The sequence below is a fragment of the Squalius cephalus genome, assembly GCF_949319135.1.
Source record: "Squalius cephalus genome assembly, chromosome: 23".
Taxonomy (NCBI): Eukaryota; Metazoa; Chordata; class Actinopteri; order Cypriniformes; family Leuciscidae; genus Squalius; species Squalius cephalus.
The window spans coordinates 7,452,128-7,470,330 of record NC_137144.1 but is presented as its reverse complement, the minus strand read 5'-3'; the positions used below and the strand labels follow the sequence as shown (position 1 = coordinate 7,470,330).

General features: G+C 40.3%; 6 protein-coding genes across 6 annotated transcripts; all 6 read right to left on the bottom strand.

Moving 5' to 3' along the window:
- Positions 1-1,229: 1,229 nt before the first annotated feature.
- On the bottom strand, positions 1,230-2,159 carry LOC307151497 (histone H2B). The gene has a single exon (XM_079859570.1). It carries the CDS (start codon positions 2,128-2,130, stop codon positions 1,756-1,758), a length of 375 nt encoding a protein of 124 aa, XP_079715696.1. The 5' UTR covers positions 2,131-2,159; the 3' UTR covers positions 1,230-1,755.
- A 1,106-nt stretch (positions 2,160-3,265) lies between these two features.
- LOC307151746 (histone H4) lies at positions 3,266-3,648 on the bottom strand. The gene has a single exon (XM_079859888.1). It carries the CDS (start codon positions 3,629-3,631, stop codon positions 3,320-3,322), a length of 312 nt encoding a protein of 103 aa, XP_079716014.1. The 5' UTR covers positions 3,632-3,648; the 3' UTR covers positions 3,266-3,319.
- Positions 3,649-4,531: 883 nt separating this feature from the next.
- Positions 4,532-5,136, bottom strand: LOC307150978 (histone H3.2-like). The gene has a single exon (XM_079858681.1). The coding sequence runs from the start codon at positions 4,997-4,999 to the stop codon at positions 4,589-4,591; it is 411 nt and encodes a 136-aa protein (XP_079714807.1). The 5' UTR covers positions 5,000-5,136; the 3' UTR covers positions 4,532-4,588.
- Positions 5,137-5,579: 443 nt separating this feature from the next.
- On the bottom strand, positions 5,580-6,252 carry LOC307151909 (histone H2A-like). The gene has a single exon (XM_079860156.1). The coding sequence runs from the start codon at positions 6,217-6,219 to the stop codon at positions 5,833-5,835; it is 387 nt and encodes a 128-aa protein (XP_079716282.1). The 5' UTR covers positions 6,220-6,252; the 3' UTR covers positions 5,580-5,832.
- A 1,330-nt stretch (positions 6,253-7,582) lies between these two features.
- On the bottom strand, positions 7,583-8,421 carry LOC307151734 (histone H1-like). Its single transcript, XM_079859875.1, has one exon. It carries the CDS (start codon positions 8,372-8,374, stop codon positions 7,739-7,741), a length of 636 nt encoding a protein of 211 aa, XP_079716001.1. The 5' UTR covers positions 8,375-8,421; the 3' UTR covers positions 7,583-7,738.
- Positions 8,422-12,230: 3,809 nt separating this feature from the next.
- Positions 12,231-15,486, bottom strand: LOC307151728 (piggyBac transposable element-derived protein 4-like; the record flags this gene model as incomplete). Its single annotated transcript, XM_079859869.1, has 3 exons — positions 15,082-15,486; positions 14,004-14,081; positions 12,231-13,800 (listed from the first exon to the last, which is right to left on the bottom strand). The coding sequence occupies exons 1-3, from the start codon at positions 15,237-15,239 to the stop codon at positions 12,231-12,233; spliced, it is 1,806 nt and encodes a 601-aa protein (XP_079715995.1). The 5' UTR covers positions 15,240-15,486.
- Between the last annotated feature and the right edge of the window lie 2,717 nt (positions 15,487-18,203).

Below are 18,203 nucleotides of genomic sequence, written 5' to 3'. Positions count from 1 at the left end.
TGAGATTTCACAAATGTGTATTTAAACGTTACTATGTTTTTACAGTGTTTACCACTCGTTTATTGCACAGTATCTGGTATGAAGGTTTTAGCCACGATGCTAACTACGTTGATCTAATGAGCAAATGGAAATTATGGACTAGTCGAGACTGTTTTCCAAGATGGCTCCTGCCTGTATACGCGTAATGTACTGTCTTTATAAAGTATCTTCTTATTAAACTGTCTGTACACTTGCAAAGTTCTCCATGCTTCGATGTAGGGACCCTCATTATGCTACCGTGTTAGTTTAAGGCTATTTTAAGCCTTGTTAGTGGTATTAACTAGCGATTTACTTTTACTTATTCTCTGCCCCATATACTAGCATTATACACTGTAAAAAGTGAATAGTTGGATCAACTTAAAAAAATTACTTCAATTGGTAACACCTAAAGAAATTAAGTTTTCTCAACTTAAATTATCACGTTTTTCATGAAACGTGAACGTTTCATGAACGTTTTTCACTTTTTACAGTGTAAGCTAATCTATTTTTAGAGATAAAACTCTTTACATTCGATTATCATTAAAACGCATCCCAGAGAACCATGTGTTAATTACCCCTAGGTTAATTTTTCACCGGAATTGTCCTTTAATACTGTTTCCGGGTCGAAGCCTCTACTTCTACTTCCTCTATCTTGTTTCATGAGAATACTCAACAACCATTTATGAACACTGTTGATTCAAGTCACACATTTAAGCTTTTCAAAAGCCATAGTATACATTACAGTCTCCAGTCTCATGGCATCCCAGACTTATGATTCAAAATAGCTGAATAACTAATCATCAGAGATTTCGGTATAGAGATAAAGGTTGGGATCATAATTTTCAGGAACATTACGGCACAATGAGTGCATATTAGCACTGTTTGTTTGTTTTTGGCATCTGATAGAGCTTTTGGACTTGGAAACAGTGATGTCAAACTTACCATCGGACTGAAACACAAATGTTTTAAAGTTAAGTGAAGATGGACATTTTTAATTAGTCAAAATTAAATTTTTTACTTTGATTAATTTCGTGGAACATATGTGTTTCCATGCATTTTGTTGAGATATATTTTCTTGTATAGCCTATTGTATATACATGGTTGATTATTCATGTTGCTTATGTTTTACTAACGTAAATCAAGCAAGCTAGTGTGCATAGGCCACGAAGTGTTGGCGAAATAACACATTAGCGGACCGGAGGAAATATGGATTTCTTTACAGAAAATTTATTGCACAAAATAATTAAGCACTTTCAAGGACCTGTATCTATGCATGTTAATTTTCAAAAAGTTTCCAGGGCCTAGAATTATTATTTTTTTTTTTTCAGGTTCACAAACTTTCAAGGACCCGTGGGAACCTTGTTCATTATTTGTTATATGTATGGACATTTAATTATGTTTAGACCACTTCTATTATTGATGGGTATCAGGATGTTTCAACCACTATAACAAAACGTGTTTTTCTACCTTTGAGAAAATGGGTGGCTCTTAAAAAGACATTCGAATCAGGTGAGAGGGAGTGAGATGAAATAGAAAGTAGCTGTTGAAACCATGAAAAACTTCGAAGTTAAAAAACCTGAGAACAAAAAAATAAAAACTCATGCATCTCAGAAAAAGATCAAATATCAGGAAATGCAATTTTTCACCACTTAAACAATCAACAGAAACTCTTTAAATGGATAGAGTGGGTGGCTCTTAAAAGAGCCTTTGTGGTAGCTGAAATCTCCAGATCCCGCTTTACTTCGAGCTGGTGTATTTGGTGACGGCCTTGGTGCCCTCGGACACGGCGTGTTTGGCCAGCTCTCCGGGCAGCAGCAGACGCACGGCGGTCTGGATCTCTCTAGAAGTGATGGTGGAGCGCTTGTTGTAGTGCGCGAGGCGAGACGACTCACCGGCGATGCGCTCGAAGATGTCGTTGACGAAGGAGTTCATGATGCCCATCGCCTTGGAGGAGATGCCGGTGTCAGGATGGACTTGCTTCAACACTTTATAGACGTAGATGGCATAGCTCTCCTTCCTGGACTTTCTGCGCTTCTTTCCTCCCTTACCGGCGGTCTTGGTGACGGCCTTCTTAGAGCCCTTCTTGGGCGCGGACTTTGCTGGTTCAGGCATGATGATGAATGATCAAAGAACTGACGAATCAGTGTGAAATCCAGTGCGATACAGAGGCATTTATTCGCTCCTTATGTTAATTTTCCAAGAGATTCGAGAATCTGCTGATTGCCTGTTTTCATAGGCCAAACCCATAAAATCGTATTTCATTGGACAACTCAAAGAATCACGAGAGGAACAAGTGCCAATCACGAGCGGTTAAATGATAACCCCTCCTACCGCCGAATGTTTGAGTGACACGCCACAGGACACTGTTTCCTTTGTTCATTTCCCGCTATTTTCGTTTTGATAAAATTTTGAAGAAAAAGCCAAATATTACGCATGATCGTGTAATCTGAAAAGTCTTTTTTGAAGGGAATTAATAATATCAACGATAAAATTCCTTTAAAAACAGCTTTATATACCAGAAAGTCTCTCAAAGCCCCTTTACCGTTGACGTTTCACTTTTATTTTCACCATTTTTTCTTTTTTTCTTGTTTCTGTAAATCACTTTAAAGTCTAATAGGTGGTGGATCTCTAGGAAATGTGCTTCTGAAAGAAAAGTTTATAAAATTAAATTTTTTATGCGACTTTAATGCAACTATACAGTGAACCTTATGTGACCCTGGACCACAAAACATTTATAACGTTACATCGTATGAAAGCTGAATAAATAAGCTTTCCATTGATGTATGGGTTTGTAAGGATAGGACAATATTTGGCGGGATACAACTATTGAACATCTGGAATCTGAGGGTGCCAAAAAAATGGAAACATTGAGAAAAATCACCTTTAAATTTGTCCACTTATGTTCACGATTGTGCTGCATTCACTCACAAAATAAGTGTTTTATATAATGTTAGGAAATTTACAAAATATTTTCATGGAACATGATGTTTACTTAATATTCTAATGATTTTTGGCATAAAAGAAAAAAAAAAATCTATAATTTTGAACCATTCAATGTATCTATTGCAGTAAATACACCCATGCTACTTATGACTGATTTTGTGGTCCAGAGTCACATATTCAGTAAAGTCAAAACTATCCTTGCGGAATTATTTTTCAGAAAACAAATTGGAGTTATATCGTTTACTTTCAAGAAAGGCATGAATCATTAACACTGATGTAGCAAGACTCTTTAACTGAAAGTGTGTGTGGCTCTTAAAAGAGCCGTTGGGTTTGTGTGGTTTCTCCTGGTTTCAGGCGTTTATCCGCCGAAGCCGTACAGAGTGCGTCCCTGTCTCTTCAGCGCGTACACAACATCCATGGCGGTGACGGTCTTTCTCTTGGCGTGCTCGGTGTAGGTGACGGCATCGCGGATCACGTTCTCCAGGAACACCTTCAACACTCCGCGGGTCTCCTCGTAGATCAGACCAGAGATGCGCTTGACGCCGCCGCGGCGAGCCAGACGACGAATGGCGGGTTTGGTGATTCCCTGGATGTTATCGCGCAAAACTTTACGGTGACGCTTAGCGCCTCCTTTCCCGAGTCCTTTACCGCCTTTGCCTCTTCCAGACATATTTCACTCACTCCAGTCAAACAATGACAAGAAATGTACGTTCACGGTTGCAAGGAGGCCTTTTATATTTACTTACAGGACCTGATAGAAACCAAGACCGCGTCACAAGACGCAAAACGCCCCTCCCTCAATATAGTTCCAGCACAAAACAATGTGGTTTAACCCAAACCATAATCTAACGAGGCCTGTCCGAATTCTTTCATGTTTATAAGATTTATTTCATTTGATGAAGAGGATGTTATAATATCATCATATAATATACAGAGATACTGAATGCTAATGAAATGTGCTAATCTAGTAGTACAGTATAGTACATTTTGTATTAGATAATTCAGATATATTTGCAGAATATAAATGATTTCAGGCCTCAGTGGTTTAAACTGTATGTCTACCTTTAGCTGAACTTGCACCTGTATAAGAATAATCTCTAAAGTTGGCATTGAACTTGCTCTAAAAGTTTCAAAACAGACCATGCCACTTTTAGGGAGTATCTGGAAGAAAAGAGTTGGAAAAAACAACCACTGTAGTCTTGTTTGGGGAAACTGTGTGAAGATGAAACGAAGCTTTACCTGTAAATATGAAGATAGATTTCTAGCTCCGTTGAAACTATCCACAACATTGGAATCTGAGTGCGCAGTTTATTTGTGTGATTCGCACCCTGTACAACTGACATCACAGTACTCAAGTAAAATAAAAATAATATAGATCTATACAAACATTAAAATACATAACCGCTTTAATTACAAACAATTCATATTTCCTTGTCTAAGGAGTTTGTAATAGGGTTAGATTTATAGTAATGGTAACTGATGATTTAGAGAACGGTAACCCAGAGAGTATTAATGTAATGCGTGAACGCAACTTTCTACTCATATTGAGTTTAACTGGAAATGATCTCGTTCAGTGCAGTTTTGGTGGCTCTTAAAAGAGCCGTTGTGGGTTGACGCAGACGCGGGTTTAAGCGCGCTCTCCGCGGATGCGGCGGGCCAGCTGAATATCTTTGGGCATGATGGTGACCCTCTTGGCGTGGATGGCGCACAGGTTGGTGTCCTCGAACAGACCAACCAAATAAGCCTCGCTGGACTCCTGCAGGGCCATGACAGCGGAGCTCTGGAAGCGCAGGTCCGTCTTGAAGTCCTGAGCGATTTCTCTCACCAGCCGCTGGAAGGGCAGTTTGCGGATCAGCAGCTCGGTGGACTTCTGATAGCGGCGGATCTCCCGCAGAGCCACGGTCCCGGGCCGGTAACGGTGAGGCTTCTTGACGCCGCCGGTGGCCGGAGCGCTCTTACGGGCGGCTTTAGTAGCGAGCTGCTTCCTCGGGGCTTTACCACCGGTAGATTTACGAGCGGTCTGCTTGGTTCTTGCCATTGCTGCGGTCTTTCTCTTTGTCCTGCTTGCGCTGGAAGGGAATGCTGCTATTCGTTATACACCCGCTTTTAAAGCATTGTACCGCCACGAGCTCATAGTGTCGCGAGGATGCAGACCTTGTGATTGGCTAATACGTGACGTCTGCGCATGAGTGCCAGCCAATGACTGCGCGTTTCCTCTTTTTCAAACAAGTGGAAGGTTTCCCGCTCGAGCTGCTTTTCTTCTGTTGAATACTTCATATACATCAAACAGTGTATATATAACACCTCCCTGGTCTTTATACTCACAATGTTGTATTAAATTGTTCTGAAATTCTCCCATTAATTCCCAATGATTGTAGATCTCGGATTAGAAGATCACATTACAGTCTGTGTAAAAACACTGCAGCGAGACACACTAGGGTTTCCATCCGCCCCGTAAAATAGGGGATCAAAGAAACTGAGTGATATTTACCAATTTCTTTTACCATGAAGTCGATATGTATGTTGCTTTTTATTTTGAACAATTTATTAAAGTATTCAATAGACTATAAGAGCTTGGTAGACCAACTATATTTTAATATAAAGGGAGATGGGTTGGGTAACAAACAAACATTATTAGGGGATCATCATGTGCTTATGACAAACACGCACACCTACGACTGTAAGAATACTATAATCGTCAATGAAACAATCATATATTTTACTCTGGTTTGATGGGTTATTTTTTTCTCTTAACCAAACGCCTTTATGCGGTTTATAAATATTAAAAAGAAAAAAACACTCTCTGTCAGATAAAATGGGTGGCTCTTAAAAGAGCCTTTTGATCTATAGAATACGAACTTGATAAGTCATTTATTTAGATTTGGAGGGTTTCTCGGTCTTCTTGGGCAGCAGCACGGCCTGGATGTTGGGCAGCACGCCGCCCTGAGCGATGGTCACTCGGCCCAGAAGTTTGTTGAGCTCCTCGTCGTTGCGCACCGCCAGCTGCAGGTGACGGGGGATGATGCGGGTCTTCTTGTTGTCTCGAGCGGCGTTGCCAGCCAGCTCCAGGATCTCAGCGGTCAGATACTCGAGCACCGCCGCCAGATAAACAGGAGCTCCGGCACCGACGCGCTCGCCGTAGTTTCCTTTGCGGAGAAGCCTGTGAACACGGCCAACGGGGAACTGCAGTCCCGCTCTAGAGGAGCGAGTCTTAGCCTTCGCTCTGGCTTTACCACCGGTTTTGCCTCTTCCACTCATTGTTTTTAAATTAGTTATAACAAACTTTACAGTCAAAAGTAAATAACAGAATAAAATCCGTATGCCTCCACTCACTGGCTTTAAACGAGAGTGCCAGTCGCCGATTGGCTTAGAGTCTGTAAAGATTTAAACCAATCACTGAACTTCTCTCCCCTTTCTATCTTTTTTTTTTCGCAACGCGTCATAATCTGAAGACCACGCCCATAGGAGGGGAGGAGGAGGAGGAGGAGGAGGAGGAGGAGGAGGAGGAGGAGGAGGAGGAGGAGGAGGAGGAGGAGGAGGAGGAGGGGTCCAACGGTCTCCATTGACTTTGCATTGCGAGAGGCTGCCTCCTTGTCATTTCTTGCTTCTAACAAAAGACAGAATAATGCCTAAAAGCTGCTATGTGACAAGGTGTACAGCAAACAAGCTAAGAAACCCAGAAATAAGTTTTCATAAGCTGTCGACCACAAAAAACGAGCGTTTGAGGACATAAAAGTGGATACAGGCTGGAACGAATGGGTAAATTGTGGGATCCTGACACTCAGTATGCACTAAAAATACACTACGTGTGCAGCAAGTTAAACATTTGGTCACTGGTGAGTCAAATATCCAAATGTCAGTTTTATATATTATATTTCTGTAAGATAAACTATCCTGTGTTGCCGATTATGGTCTCCTCCAGCGGGCGTACGTTAGTTCTCAGAGTAATGAGACACGTGACGCTCTGTCTCAACTGCCTGTATCCACTTGTATGTCCTAAACACTCGTTTTTTTGTGGTCGAGAGCTAATAAAAACGTATTTCTGGGTTTTCTAGCTTGTTTGCTGTACACCTTGTCACACAGCAGCTTTTAGGCATTTTTCTGTCTTTTGTTAGAAGCAAGAAATGACAAGGAGGCAGCCTCTCGCAATGCAAAGTCAATGGAGACGTTTTGATTGTTTTCCACCCGGGTGTGGGCGTGGCCTAAATACGCTCTGTCTCTATTATTGTGCACTGTTTGCACAAGTATTTGTGAGTGTGACTAATAAAACAGAAGAGTTATATGACATTTAAATGAGTACAAAAATGGATGTTGTACACTGTTCCTATTCCTATACACTGTATATTCTGTGCACACTGACTATCTGATACTGTACAGTATTATGTTCCTATTGCAATATTGGAGTTTTATCACTGCCCATATTGTTGGATGTGGGGTTGTTTGTATTGTATTATCACAATTCCCCAGCATAGTGTTGTGTGTATATTCTGTCTGTACCGTGTTGTATAACATGACATTTATGAACAGTCTGAACCCTCTTGTTTTTTTTGGCCATTTACAATACATTTCTTATATAATATTGGTTTAATAAAGTTTTTTTTTTTTTTTAACTGGGTGTTTAGAATGAGAGTCCAAGAGGTTAAGTCACATCTCTATTGAAAATTAATTTCACATTTGTATCGAAATGAACAGAAAACTTCAATATAAATAAGTTTTGCTCTAATTCAGAGTAAGTGGGTGGCTCTTAAAAGAGCCGTTGAGGCACAAACAGTGAACTTTACTTCTTTTTGGGCGCTGCCTTTTTAGGCTTGGTGGCTTTAGGTTTTGCCACCTTAGGTTTAGCAGTCTTTGCCTTCTTGGGACTCTTGGCTGCTTTCTTAGCGGCTGCTGGTTTCTTTGCCTTCTTGGGGCTCTTCGTCGCCTTCTTAGCGGCTGAGGCGGCGGGTTTCTTGGCCTTCTTGGGCGACTTCTTAGCGGCGGGTTTCTTGGGCGATTTCTTGGCGGCGGGCTTCTTTGCCGCAGCGCTCTTGGGCTTCTTGGCAGCAGCGGGTTTCTTGACCGCGGGCTTCTTCGCTTTAGTAGCCGCTTTCTTCTTGGTCTCGGCTTGCTGCTTGTTGAGCTTGAATGAGCCCGAGGCGCCGGTCCCTTTGACCTGCACCAGGGCGCCTTTGGTCACCAGGCTCTTGATGGCGATCTTGACGCGGGAGTTGTTCTTCTCTACATCGTAGCCGCCAGCAGCGAGCGCTTTCTTCAGCGCGGCGAGAGACACGCCGCTCCTCTCCTTGGATGCGGACACAGCTTTGACGATGAGCTCGCCGACGCCTGGACCTGCTTTCTTGGCTTTCGCAGCGGACTTCTTCTTGGGCGCTTTGGCCGGGGCGGCAACAGCGGGTGCGGGTGCGGTTTCTGCCATTTCTCTCTGATTGGATCTACAGTCTTTCAAATGCTGTCTCTGGTTTCTGCAATGACTGGCTGTCGCGCAGCGCTGCGCTCTTAAATAACACATGAGAACCTTATAGACTCAACCTGCCCGCTCGGCGTCTGTGCGCGTCCACGAACTCCTCATGCGTGTGTTTTCTTCTCTTACATTTGAGGCAAAACTGGAACGGTAAAATAGTTTAGCACAGTCAAAACAAAGTGAACACCAAGCAGAGGTTCTGAGCTTTCATTTGAGACTAATATACGAGAAGAGGAAATGTTTATTTTGCCTTCATCAGATCAAATCCAAGGCGAGCATCAGGCACGGGGGAAAGCCGCGTGTAAATTTGATAAATTGTTTAAGTGGAAAAGTTAATAAAAGTCTGAACGCGTTTTCTTTATATTCAGCAAACAGTCTGAAGAGACTTTAATGAAATCAGCATCAGTGAGGGGCGTCAGGAGGCTTTCATACAGATGTTGTTTTGGGCAGCTTGAAGCACACGAACATCCGGAGACTCTGAGTCTCTCTGTGACTCTCAAGTCTAGCCAGATGATCTGTCCATATAATAATAGTAATAATAATAATAATAATAATAATAATAATAATAACATTAATCACAATAATAAATGTATACGCCTGATCACACAAGTGTTAATGTTTTAACTTGTTAAACACGTTTCCATAAGCTGATGTGCATATGAGTCATTCCAAGAAACTGGTATGATTTGAGTCCCTTTGACCTTTTTAAGTGTATTTTACATATTGGGTCACCAAAATCTATTTTTAAAAGCTTTTTGTATCAACTGAAATGTCTCCTTTCAAAATAATGACATGCATATTATCTTTATATTTTTTTTTTTAGTTGACACCACCTATTTTTGTCCCTCATGGCCTTCTATGAAAGTGTACTTGGGATATGAATAATAAAATTAGAAAAAAGTCCATACATTTTGCCATTCCCATGAAGATCTATCTGTGCTTTTTTGCTGGTAATGTTTTTTTGTTTTTGTTTTCCAAGTAAATTCAAGATTATTCATTAAAATCACATTCTCCCCCATAAAAATAATGAACAGATCCTTATATGTGACATCAACAGGGGCGTAGAATTTAGTAGGGACGCTAGGGACGTGTCCCTACCAATATCCAGTGACACTGATATATCCTTAGCAATAATTTCGATCAAAACTTAAAATATATTTATAATGATGTCCCCGTCCCCACCAATTTCAAAATCAAACCTACGCCACTGGACATCAATAACAGGAAGTAACATCATAGAAGTCTTCTGAACAACATTGTGTGTAGACACAGGCAAGTTACCACCTTCTCTTATAACTATAACTTATTTAGAATTGTGATATTGTGGTTGTCAGGCTCAACGACTCAACCCTGTTACATCAAATAAAGATAGAATTCTTTTACTTGTGAAAACGATCTTTGTGATTTCAACAATATACATGATTTCTTAATACCATGCATGCCATGTGCTCTCCTGTTATTCACTACATGTAGAGCAGTGGCCATTTTCGAGCAAAAAATCACAACCCCGTTACTTTTTTTGCTACGAAGCGCGCGCACATGCAAAAAAACACCACAAAAAAACCCACACAAACACATGCTCTCTCACACACACACACACACACACACACACACACACATAAAAAAAGCACACAAGTAATATGTTTTATTTTGATGACCTATTTATCAGTTTATAATGTTCTAATGTATACTAAGTTATTGTTGTTTTTCCTGCAGTCGGGTTAATAAAACTTTGCAAGTTGCAATTTATATCTCTTGTTTTTCTTGGTTACATAATGAAATGCAGTGCTTATAGAAATTCTTACAGTGAATTTGAGTAAAAAACAACTATGCATATGTTAAGCTGTATTTGTCTCTCCAACCCCGTTACCATCTTCAACCCTGTTATAGTCTCAACCCCATCACACCTACATTATTTTTTTTTATTTTTTTTTTAAGTTTATGAATAAGTAATTTAATGTTTGTTGAACTTAGTCTGAAATGTTTAGAGCAATCACAATCATTAGAGCAATTCAAATTCTGAAGTTAAGCTACCCTGGTAATCCAGAGTTCTCGCGAGAGCACCAGTTGAATTTTCTCAGCGCGTTACTCTGGTGTCGAGAAACGATGCTCATTAAATATGCCCCTCGATCTGAGCTGCACCAATCACATTGGGTTATCTGATATAGGCGGGCCAGAGGCGAGCTAAACAGATGTAGTCCAGGCGTTTTAGGAAAAAAGGGTGAACAAATTGCAACATAATCATACTCAACTGATTTTGTATCCTCAATATGTCCTGAGTAAGGAAAAAAAAAAGCCCTGAAGAATCCCATTAGGGGAAAGTTCAGAAAAATACCCACATATATCCTATTCATACATTATTTTTCTCACATGAATAGGGTAAAAAAATGAACCTTTAGATATCACCATGAAAATTACTGAGTTGATTACTTATATCAAGACAAACAAAAAATGTATTACAAGTTTTTTTTTTAAATTGTTTGTTAACATGGACAAACGGTGCATGATCTAATTACAGATGTGCTAATTTGCATAAATACCACAACAGATCTAAACATTGGGTATAGCCAGGTGAAAATGTCTTGTTGAATCTTGTTGACATATAACAGTAAAAGACTAAATGTTAAGGTCTGAATGGAAACCATTTAGGCTACCCATGAGCATAAATACATAAATACACTGTCCCTCACAGCCTGGCTTGCTTTTATTCCCATTAAATATCAAAGATGCTGCTCTGAATCAGGTCTACTAAAAGCTTTCAGCAATCAGGCTCTATTACATTAACTCCTTATGGATGCAAAGCTACCACATTTAAGATCATCCAAAGGGAAGGTCTCTGGTTACAAAGCAGACCAATTAGTGCAGTACTGAAAAAAGTGGTTCAACTTAAGAAATCTTAATAAAGGGGATGAAGTACTTCCTCATTTTTCCAGTTTGCGTAACTCTGTTACTGTTTACCTGAGCAATTAACCCATTCCCTGTAACATTGAAAGATGTCTGCAAAAACATCCTGAAAAATGCACTGAATTAAGAGTATTGTGACTTCTTATAATTATATAGGCTAATAATTTGATTTCAAAATCCACCCCTTTTCCTGTCTTCTCACACAGACTGGGTGACTGACAGCATTTCAACAGGTTTAAACTGGCAGGGAATGTTCTCCTCTTTGCCTTCCCATGAGGCAGAACAATGGGAAGATGTTCAATGGATTATGCTGGCAAAAGCAACGACAGGTTTTTTTTTTTTTTTAAGAAAACTCCTTAAGAGAGAATACATAGAGAGGTTACCCTTTCTGAATTTCTCAAAATAGTTCACGAGGTCTAAAATCTCCCATCACGCATTTAATATTTAAAATCCCATAGAATCAGAGGTGTTCTTCGAATCCTGAAGATGTTGGACATGCCCTAACATTTGTGCTTATTTCAGCTATTTACAACTTAAGGAAAATGGCTCACTACACTGCATTCAACCCAGATTGTATTTCAATAATAATGCTACTTTGATTTTCTGGTTCATAAAAGCAGTGTGAAAGACAGGTGGTGAATGTAGTATTTATGACCACTGGCACTGAGGAAATATTGATCCCTTCCCTAAAGGATCTATTAATATGAGAAAAAAAAAAAAAAAAAAAAAACCCTCTCCTCAAAGTCACACACAATTTTAAATGTAGTTTATTTACAAAAATAGTGTACAGTTTACTCAAACAAAAGAGGGTGTGTAATTGAAGGCACATTGTTGTGCACCCAGGTTTGAACACACTCAATCATTGTTGTGCCATTCCTGGAAACAGTTCCTGTTCAACTGAAGACACTCAATCATTGTTGTGCCATTCCTGGAAACAGTTCCTGTTCAACTGAAGACACAAATGAACGTCACATGCTTGGCATTTCCATGGTGTTTGCTGCTTCTTGCCACGCACTGCTTTGCAATGCACACATATGCGGCGACCAACAGTGGCAATTCTTCTGACATTGGAGGTCAGCTCAGCTCCTGGAACCGGCACATGGTCATTACTGGTCTGTTCTGGATCTGCTTTCTCAGACACACCACAGAGCTCTGCAACAAGCTCTTCCATAAACGCCTTGTGCGTCATGTTGCCGTGCAGCTCCTTGTGCAATATGAAAGCGTTGGTGGCAGCAACGTCCAAGAAGTGTAGAAAGACTTTTCTGTACCACTTCATGGTGTTGTGCTGTGCAGTGTAGTACTGCAACAGCTGGTCGGACGGGTCAACACTTGTCATGTGCTGGTTGTAAGCGCTCACAGGCGCAGGACATGGCAAAGACTTTGTCCTCCGTGTCTCTTGTGCTTTCACTTGTCGTTGCACACGGTCTCCTGTATAGGCAGCATGGATGGTGGAACAAACAGACACCTCTCGTTTGTCCATCCACTTCACACACACAAGAGGCCCATCCCGAATCCACCGGATGGATCCCCTGCTGGACTTTTTGGTCAATGGATTAGATGCGCTCCGTGGGAAGTCCTTCCTATAGTCTCTGTAAGTTCCACAAGCACCAAACTTCATAGCAAACAAGTCTGTTAAGAGCTTTGGACTTGTATAGAAATCGTCCATGTACACATGGTACCCAGAGCCCAAAACTTTCTTGTCCAGAAGAGACATCACAGCATCATAAGAAAGCCCACGGCCTGTGGGGAAGATGTTCTTGCCCGTGTACACAGAGAGGTCCACAGTATATCCATTCGACGAGTCCGCCAGGACAAAAAACTTGAAGCCCAGCTTTGCTGGCTCGGCTTTCATGAATCTTCTCATTCCTGCATTTGCTCTGCATGCCACCAGTCTTTCCTTCACAGCTAAATTTCTTCTGGGATGATAAAAGGTTTTGCACGCAAGACGGATGGTGTCCATGAGGGGTCTGACTCTGAAGAGCTGGTCATGTTCAGCTGTTCCCCTCTTTTTGTCATTTTCCTTGTCTGCCTCTGGGTGACTTATGTGCAAATTCCATGATATGGTGCGGTATCGATCCCTAGACATGACTGTGGCGGGAAAGGGCACAGAGAAGAGACTGTCCTGCCGCCAGTAGTCAGCGATGGAGCTCATCTTCACCGAGGCCATGTAGAAAACGAGCCCAATGTAGCGGTACAGCTCGCCAACACTGACATCTGTCCAACTGTATTTGCGACCCTTTGCGAGTGCCCTGGCAGCCTGAGCGTTTGTGTTGTGGCACAGATTTGACATGGCGCTCTCTGAGAAAAACAGTTTGAAAAGACTCATAGGAGAGTGGGAGTCAGCAAGACTCGACTGCGGCCCAGGTTCCCGAGCCGGCAGGAATCTCAGAGACTTTGGAGCCACATCGACATCAGTCTCTTTTCTCCATGACAGTGTCTTGGCTCTCTTTAAAACAGGAATCTGGTCATTCTCACATCTGTGGGGGGGAGAAAACAAAAGTGAGCATGTTGACAAAAGGATCACAACATTATCAGTTACTAATACTGATATATTGCCCACTCATTAAAAAGCTATTTACACATTCATCCATGCACATATACTTTGCTTATATTATTTCACAGTACATGTAACCAAAATTAATCTGTCACTTGTAAAATGACGGGGTAAACGTGCACTTACACATTAAGATTCTCAACCGTGTTGAAAACTGAACGATGTTTGTGTCCTGTGTGAGGTCCACGTGAAGGAACCACATTCCTAAGAAAAGAAAAGGTACAAGCACAAATATTAGTAAACAATTAGCTTATGTTGTCCAAGGTGGAAAACCAGTGCATGCATAAGTGATAGACCCTTTTCACATTTCCAGGTTTCTCAGAAGAGAAAATCATCCTAGTTGGGTAAAATTCTAATGTGGTGAATGAGAGACTATATTACATATATATTTTGTTTTTAATTTGCTCAAACAACAATAGAACTTCACAAAAGTGTTTACATTTCTTTTACTCTTTTTGAAAGTTGTGAAGAGAGCTTAATAACAGCAGTCGCGAAGAGAGAAAGATGTTAATCTCACTGTCACTCACGGTTTTATTTCAATTCTAACACTCGCAGTATTAGAAACACTCTGTTTTGTAATTTGATGCAACGGTGATATATTACCATGTATAGTTATAAATGTGCATACATTTAAATAGTAATGACAATATTAATAATACTATAATATACGCTATGCAGGATTCACGAGCTGATCACCATTAAAACTAGTCATCACAGTCTGTGAAAAGGGTCCATTGCTAATTAATGGATATACAGTCGCGCGCTTTATGGCTGTTGATGGGGCATCGTGTCGATGGGACATCGTGTTGTGTCGATGCCCCATCAACAGCCATAAAGCGCGCGACTGTATATCCATTAATTAGCAATGGACCCTTTTCACAGACTGTGATGACTAGTTTTAATGGTGATCAGCTTAATAACAATAATAATTATCCTTAATAATAATTCTGTAATATTCAAAACAGTTAATCCTCAGCAGATGTTGGAGAACACGGTTAAGCTCCGTTGCTAAATGTCTCTCTCGCTCTCCACATTAGAGTATAACAGGTATACACTTGTTTTGTGAGACATTTAGATGTTCTAATAGTCCACAGGACAACACATTTCACTCAGAACATCCCCAACTGGTAGATATCATCTGGCCATATTGGTTTGAAACAGCTAGCTGCGACTCTAATAACTAAAATAAGAATAAACGGCTTACTCTTCAGAAAATGTGTCCTGCGCTGGCTCAAACTGATCCTCAAAATGCAGGCCTTCATCATCAACGTCTTCATCATCTTCTGACTCTGAGGAAGAAATCAATTCTTCCTCACTGTCTATGATCATCCGAAGAGCTTCCTCGTGTGCGTGACGTGCCATCTTCAGGAAAAGTCAATAAAGCCAAACAAAAGTTTGCCGCCAGTTTTATCCTGTTGATCGGGGGCGTTTCCCACATTTACGTCATTTCCATGTGAATGACGCGCTCTGCCGGTGGGCGTGGCCAGACCGGCGCTAAACAAGAACAGGAAATCCCCCTTCAACTTTGTAATTTTGGCTTAACTCTCTTTATTTCTGGATTTTAGATGTTTCTTCCCTATTTCGTTGGCCGTCTTGGCGAGCGCCTTCTTTGAGGGCAGATTTCACTGGTTCGGGAATGTTAATCTTCAGCTCACAGTGGATCTTCTTCTTCTTTTGATATTTGCGGCAGACTAGACGCTACAATGGCGTATTGCTGCCCTCCTCAGTTCATTTGAAGAATTAATAGATTTAACAGATTATATCCTTATATCTACAGTCCAGTCCAGTGCAAAATGTTTGATGACAAATTTTGTTGTCGCATAGTCCTTAGTACAGAGTAATGATTTTAATAAATAAATAAACAACAGTTCTGAGTACATGAGATTTATTTCTGCACGATGATATAAACAGTCCATTAGAGCATGGCACACAGTTTCTACTTCTCCACATATGCATCTGCCATCTGGATATTTTTCAACCATTGCCAGCCCATAATTCAATGCACACCTCATTCCTAAACCCTTATTTATGGAATGATTCACTGTTGATTGAATAGAAAAATAATGTCTGCCTTTATTTCCCTTTTCCCATTCTGTTTGCCATATTTTCATTAGTTCTTGCTGAAAAATATATTTACAATCAACCCTTCCATACATTACTTCCAATTGTACTTTATTTCTATGTACAGCTTTTTTGGCCATTTCATCAGCCTCTTCACTCCCTGAATTCACAGAGGATCTGATTCTGCACAGGATATTTATTTGAAGCTCATGTTAATTTCAAAAAGCTGGATTGTCTTTCTCTGATTGGCTATATATGGTTTGACGGTGTTTCATTGGCTAGAAAGGCGGGCAGCACAGACGCATCTGCTCCAGCTTTAATTAGTATAATACATGCAAAATCAGACAAAGCAGATTTATTAATTGAAGTATATTTATTATTACACATATTGAAAGAGGCTGGAATAGTGATGTATTTTTGTTGGGGACCAGCACATGTTGGGGTATCTGGTAATGAAGTTGCTGATAAACTAGCAAAAAAAAAAGAGAGAAAAGAAACACTAGACAAGAGAGAGGTGGATGTTAAAGTAGCCTACCTATGGGGAAAAAAGAGGCAAAACAATTTTTTTTAAGAAAAAGGTCATGCATAAGTGGCAAACTAGATGGGACAGTAGAAACACAGTGACACAGGGAAATGGTGTTATAGTATTGACAGTATATATATATATATATATATATATATGTTATATATACACTGACAGTAGGGAGGAAACATTGCTAGGGAGAAAATAGAAAATAAGTATTGCAGTCTGCATACGATTGAAATCAACATGGCACTTATGCATTGTGTGTAATGTATTTGAAAGTGTATGGCGTGCTTTCTATATGTAGTAAATATAAAATGTATTGTGATACATTATTTAATCACTTAGAATTTAGAAAGAGAATATTTTAGGAAAAGGCAGGACATACAGCTATACAGAGCACTAATTAAATTCATATGACATGGGTCTAAGGTCTAGAATATAATATGTGGGGATGGAATACTTTGCATTAATCCCAGGTTAAATTTCGGACTCATGAATAATGTTAATTTGTCATTCAGTACATGTGGCGATAATGCTCCTAAGGAGTTAATTGCCATCATAACAGACCTCCCCCACAGATTTCAGGATCATTATCCTTACTCTCCCGTTCACATTTTGGTAAATGGAGAAATAGAGAAATTTTACTATATGCAAGCACGTACATTTGATCACTTCGAGAAAACCGATGGAAGAAAAAATAAAATCTAAGTAGCCTATTTACAGATGAATGTACTATATGCCGAATAATGCTGTATGAATCATTTGTGTTAAATTATGGTCTGAAAATCAATAGAGGTTTGGACAATTTGAGTCTGGAAAAGTGGAATTTTGAAATGTAAAGTAGGAATCCTGCTCCGATGTCCATTTTACTCTTAGGTTAAACTGGTTCTAAACACACTGCGAGAGATAAAAGGGGTTCTTGCCAAAATCCAGGACTCAAACTGAATCCAGAGGGACTTTATTTGTGTAGTGTAATTAGACTGATGTCTGAATAGCCTGATGTCTATTCTCCCCTGGAGAATAGCAAGAGGTATGCTGTTAAGTTAACCTATGCGCAAGAATTCGACAATCGACTACTGTGGACTTCGACCGAAAACAGGAAGAAAATACAGGTATTGCGCTGGCTGAATTAACATCACTTTTATTCATATCTTTCACATCTACTGCAGTCAGATTCACCCGTGTTCACTCTGAAGGAATCACTCACATGGCTGGGCACTTGTAATGACACATCAAGGATGTTAAGAGGCTAAAAGTAGGTTTAAAACTTGCCCCATTGAAGTCAAGCTCGATGGTGTTTTATGCCCCCAATGGCTCCTTAGAGGCAGCTAACCCTACCCTCAACCTTAAACCTACCCATCCCCTCGCTGCCTGGAAGGTGACGTTGGGGGCATAAAACACCAAAGACCTGAAGTCAACAGGGTGCAAATTTTAAAAAGAGGATAACACGGTGTAGGCAACTCAGATTTTTGTCGTTGTTCTCTGTACTGACAGCACTCCAAATTTACAAAAAAATGAGCTCAATCAAAGAGTATAGCTCAATGTTAAAATTGACCGGAGTTCTCCTTTAAAGGTTGCCAGGTTGAGGTGACAAACGGGTTTATATTGTATGGTGTGTGGATTGTGTGAATATAATGCATTTAATACAAAATCTGGCAACTGGTCAACGTTAGACAAACATATTGGTTCGAATCCGATTATTCAAAAAGGAGTTTGCATGCAAATTACGGGAGTTTCCC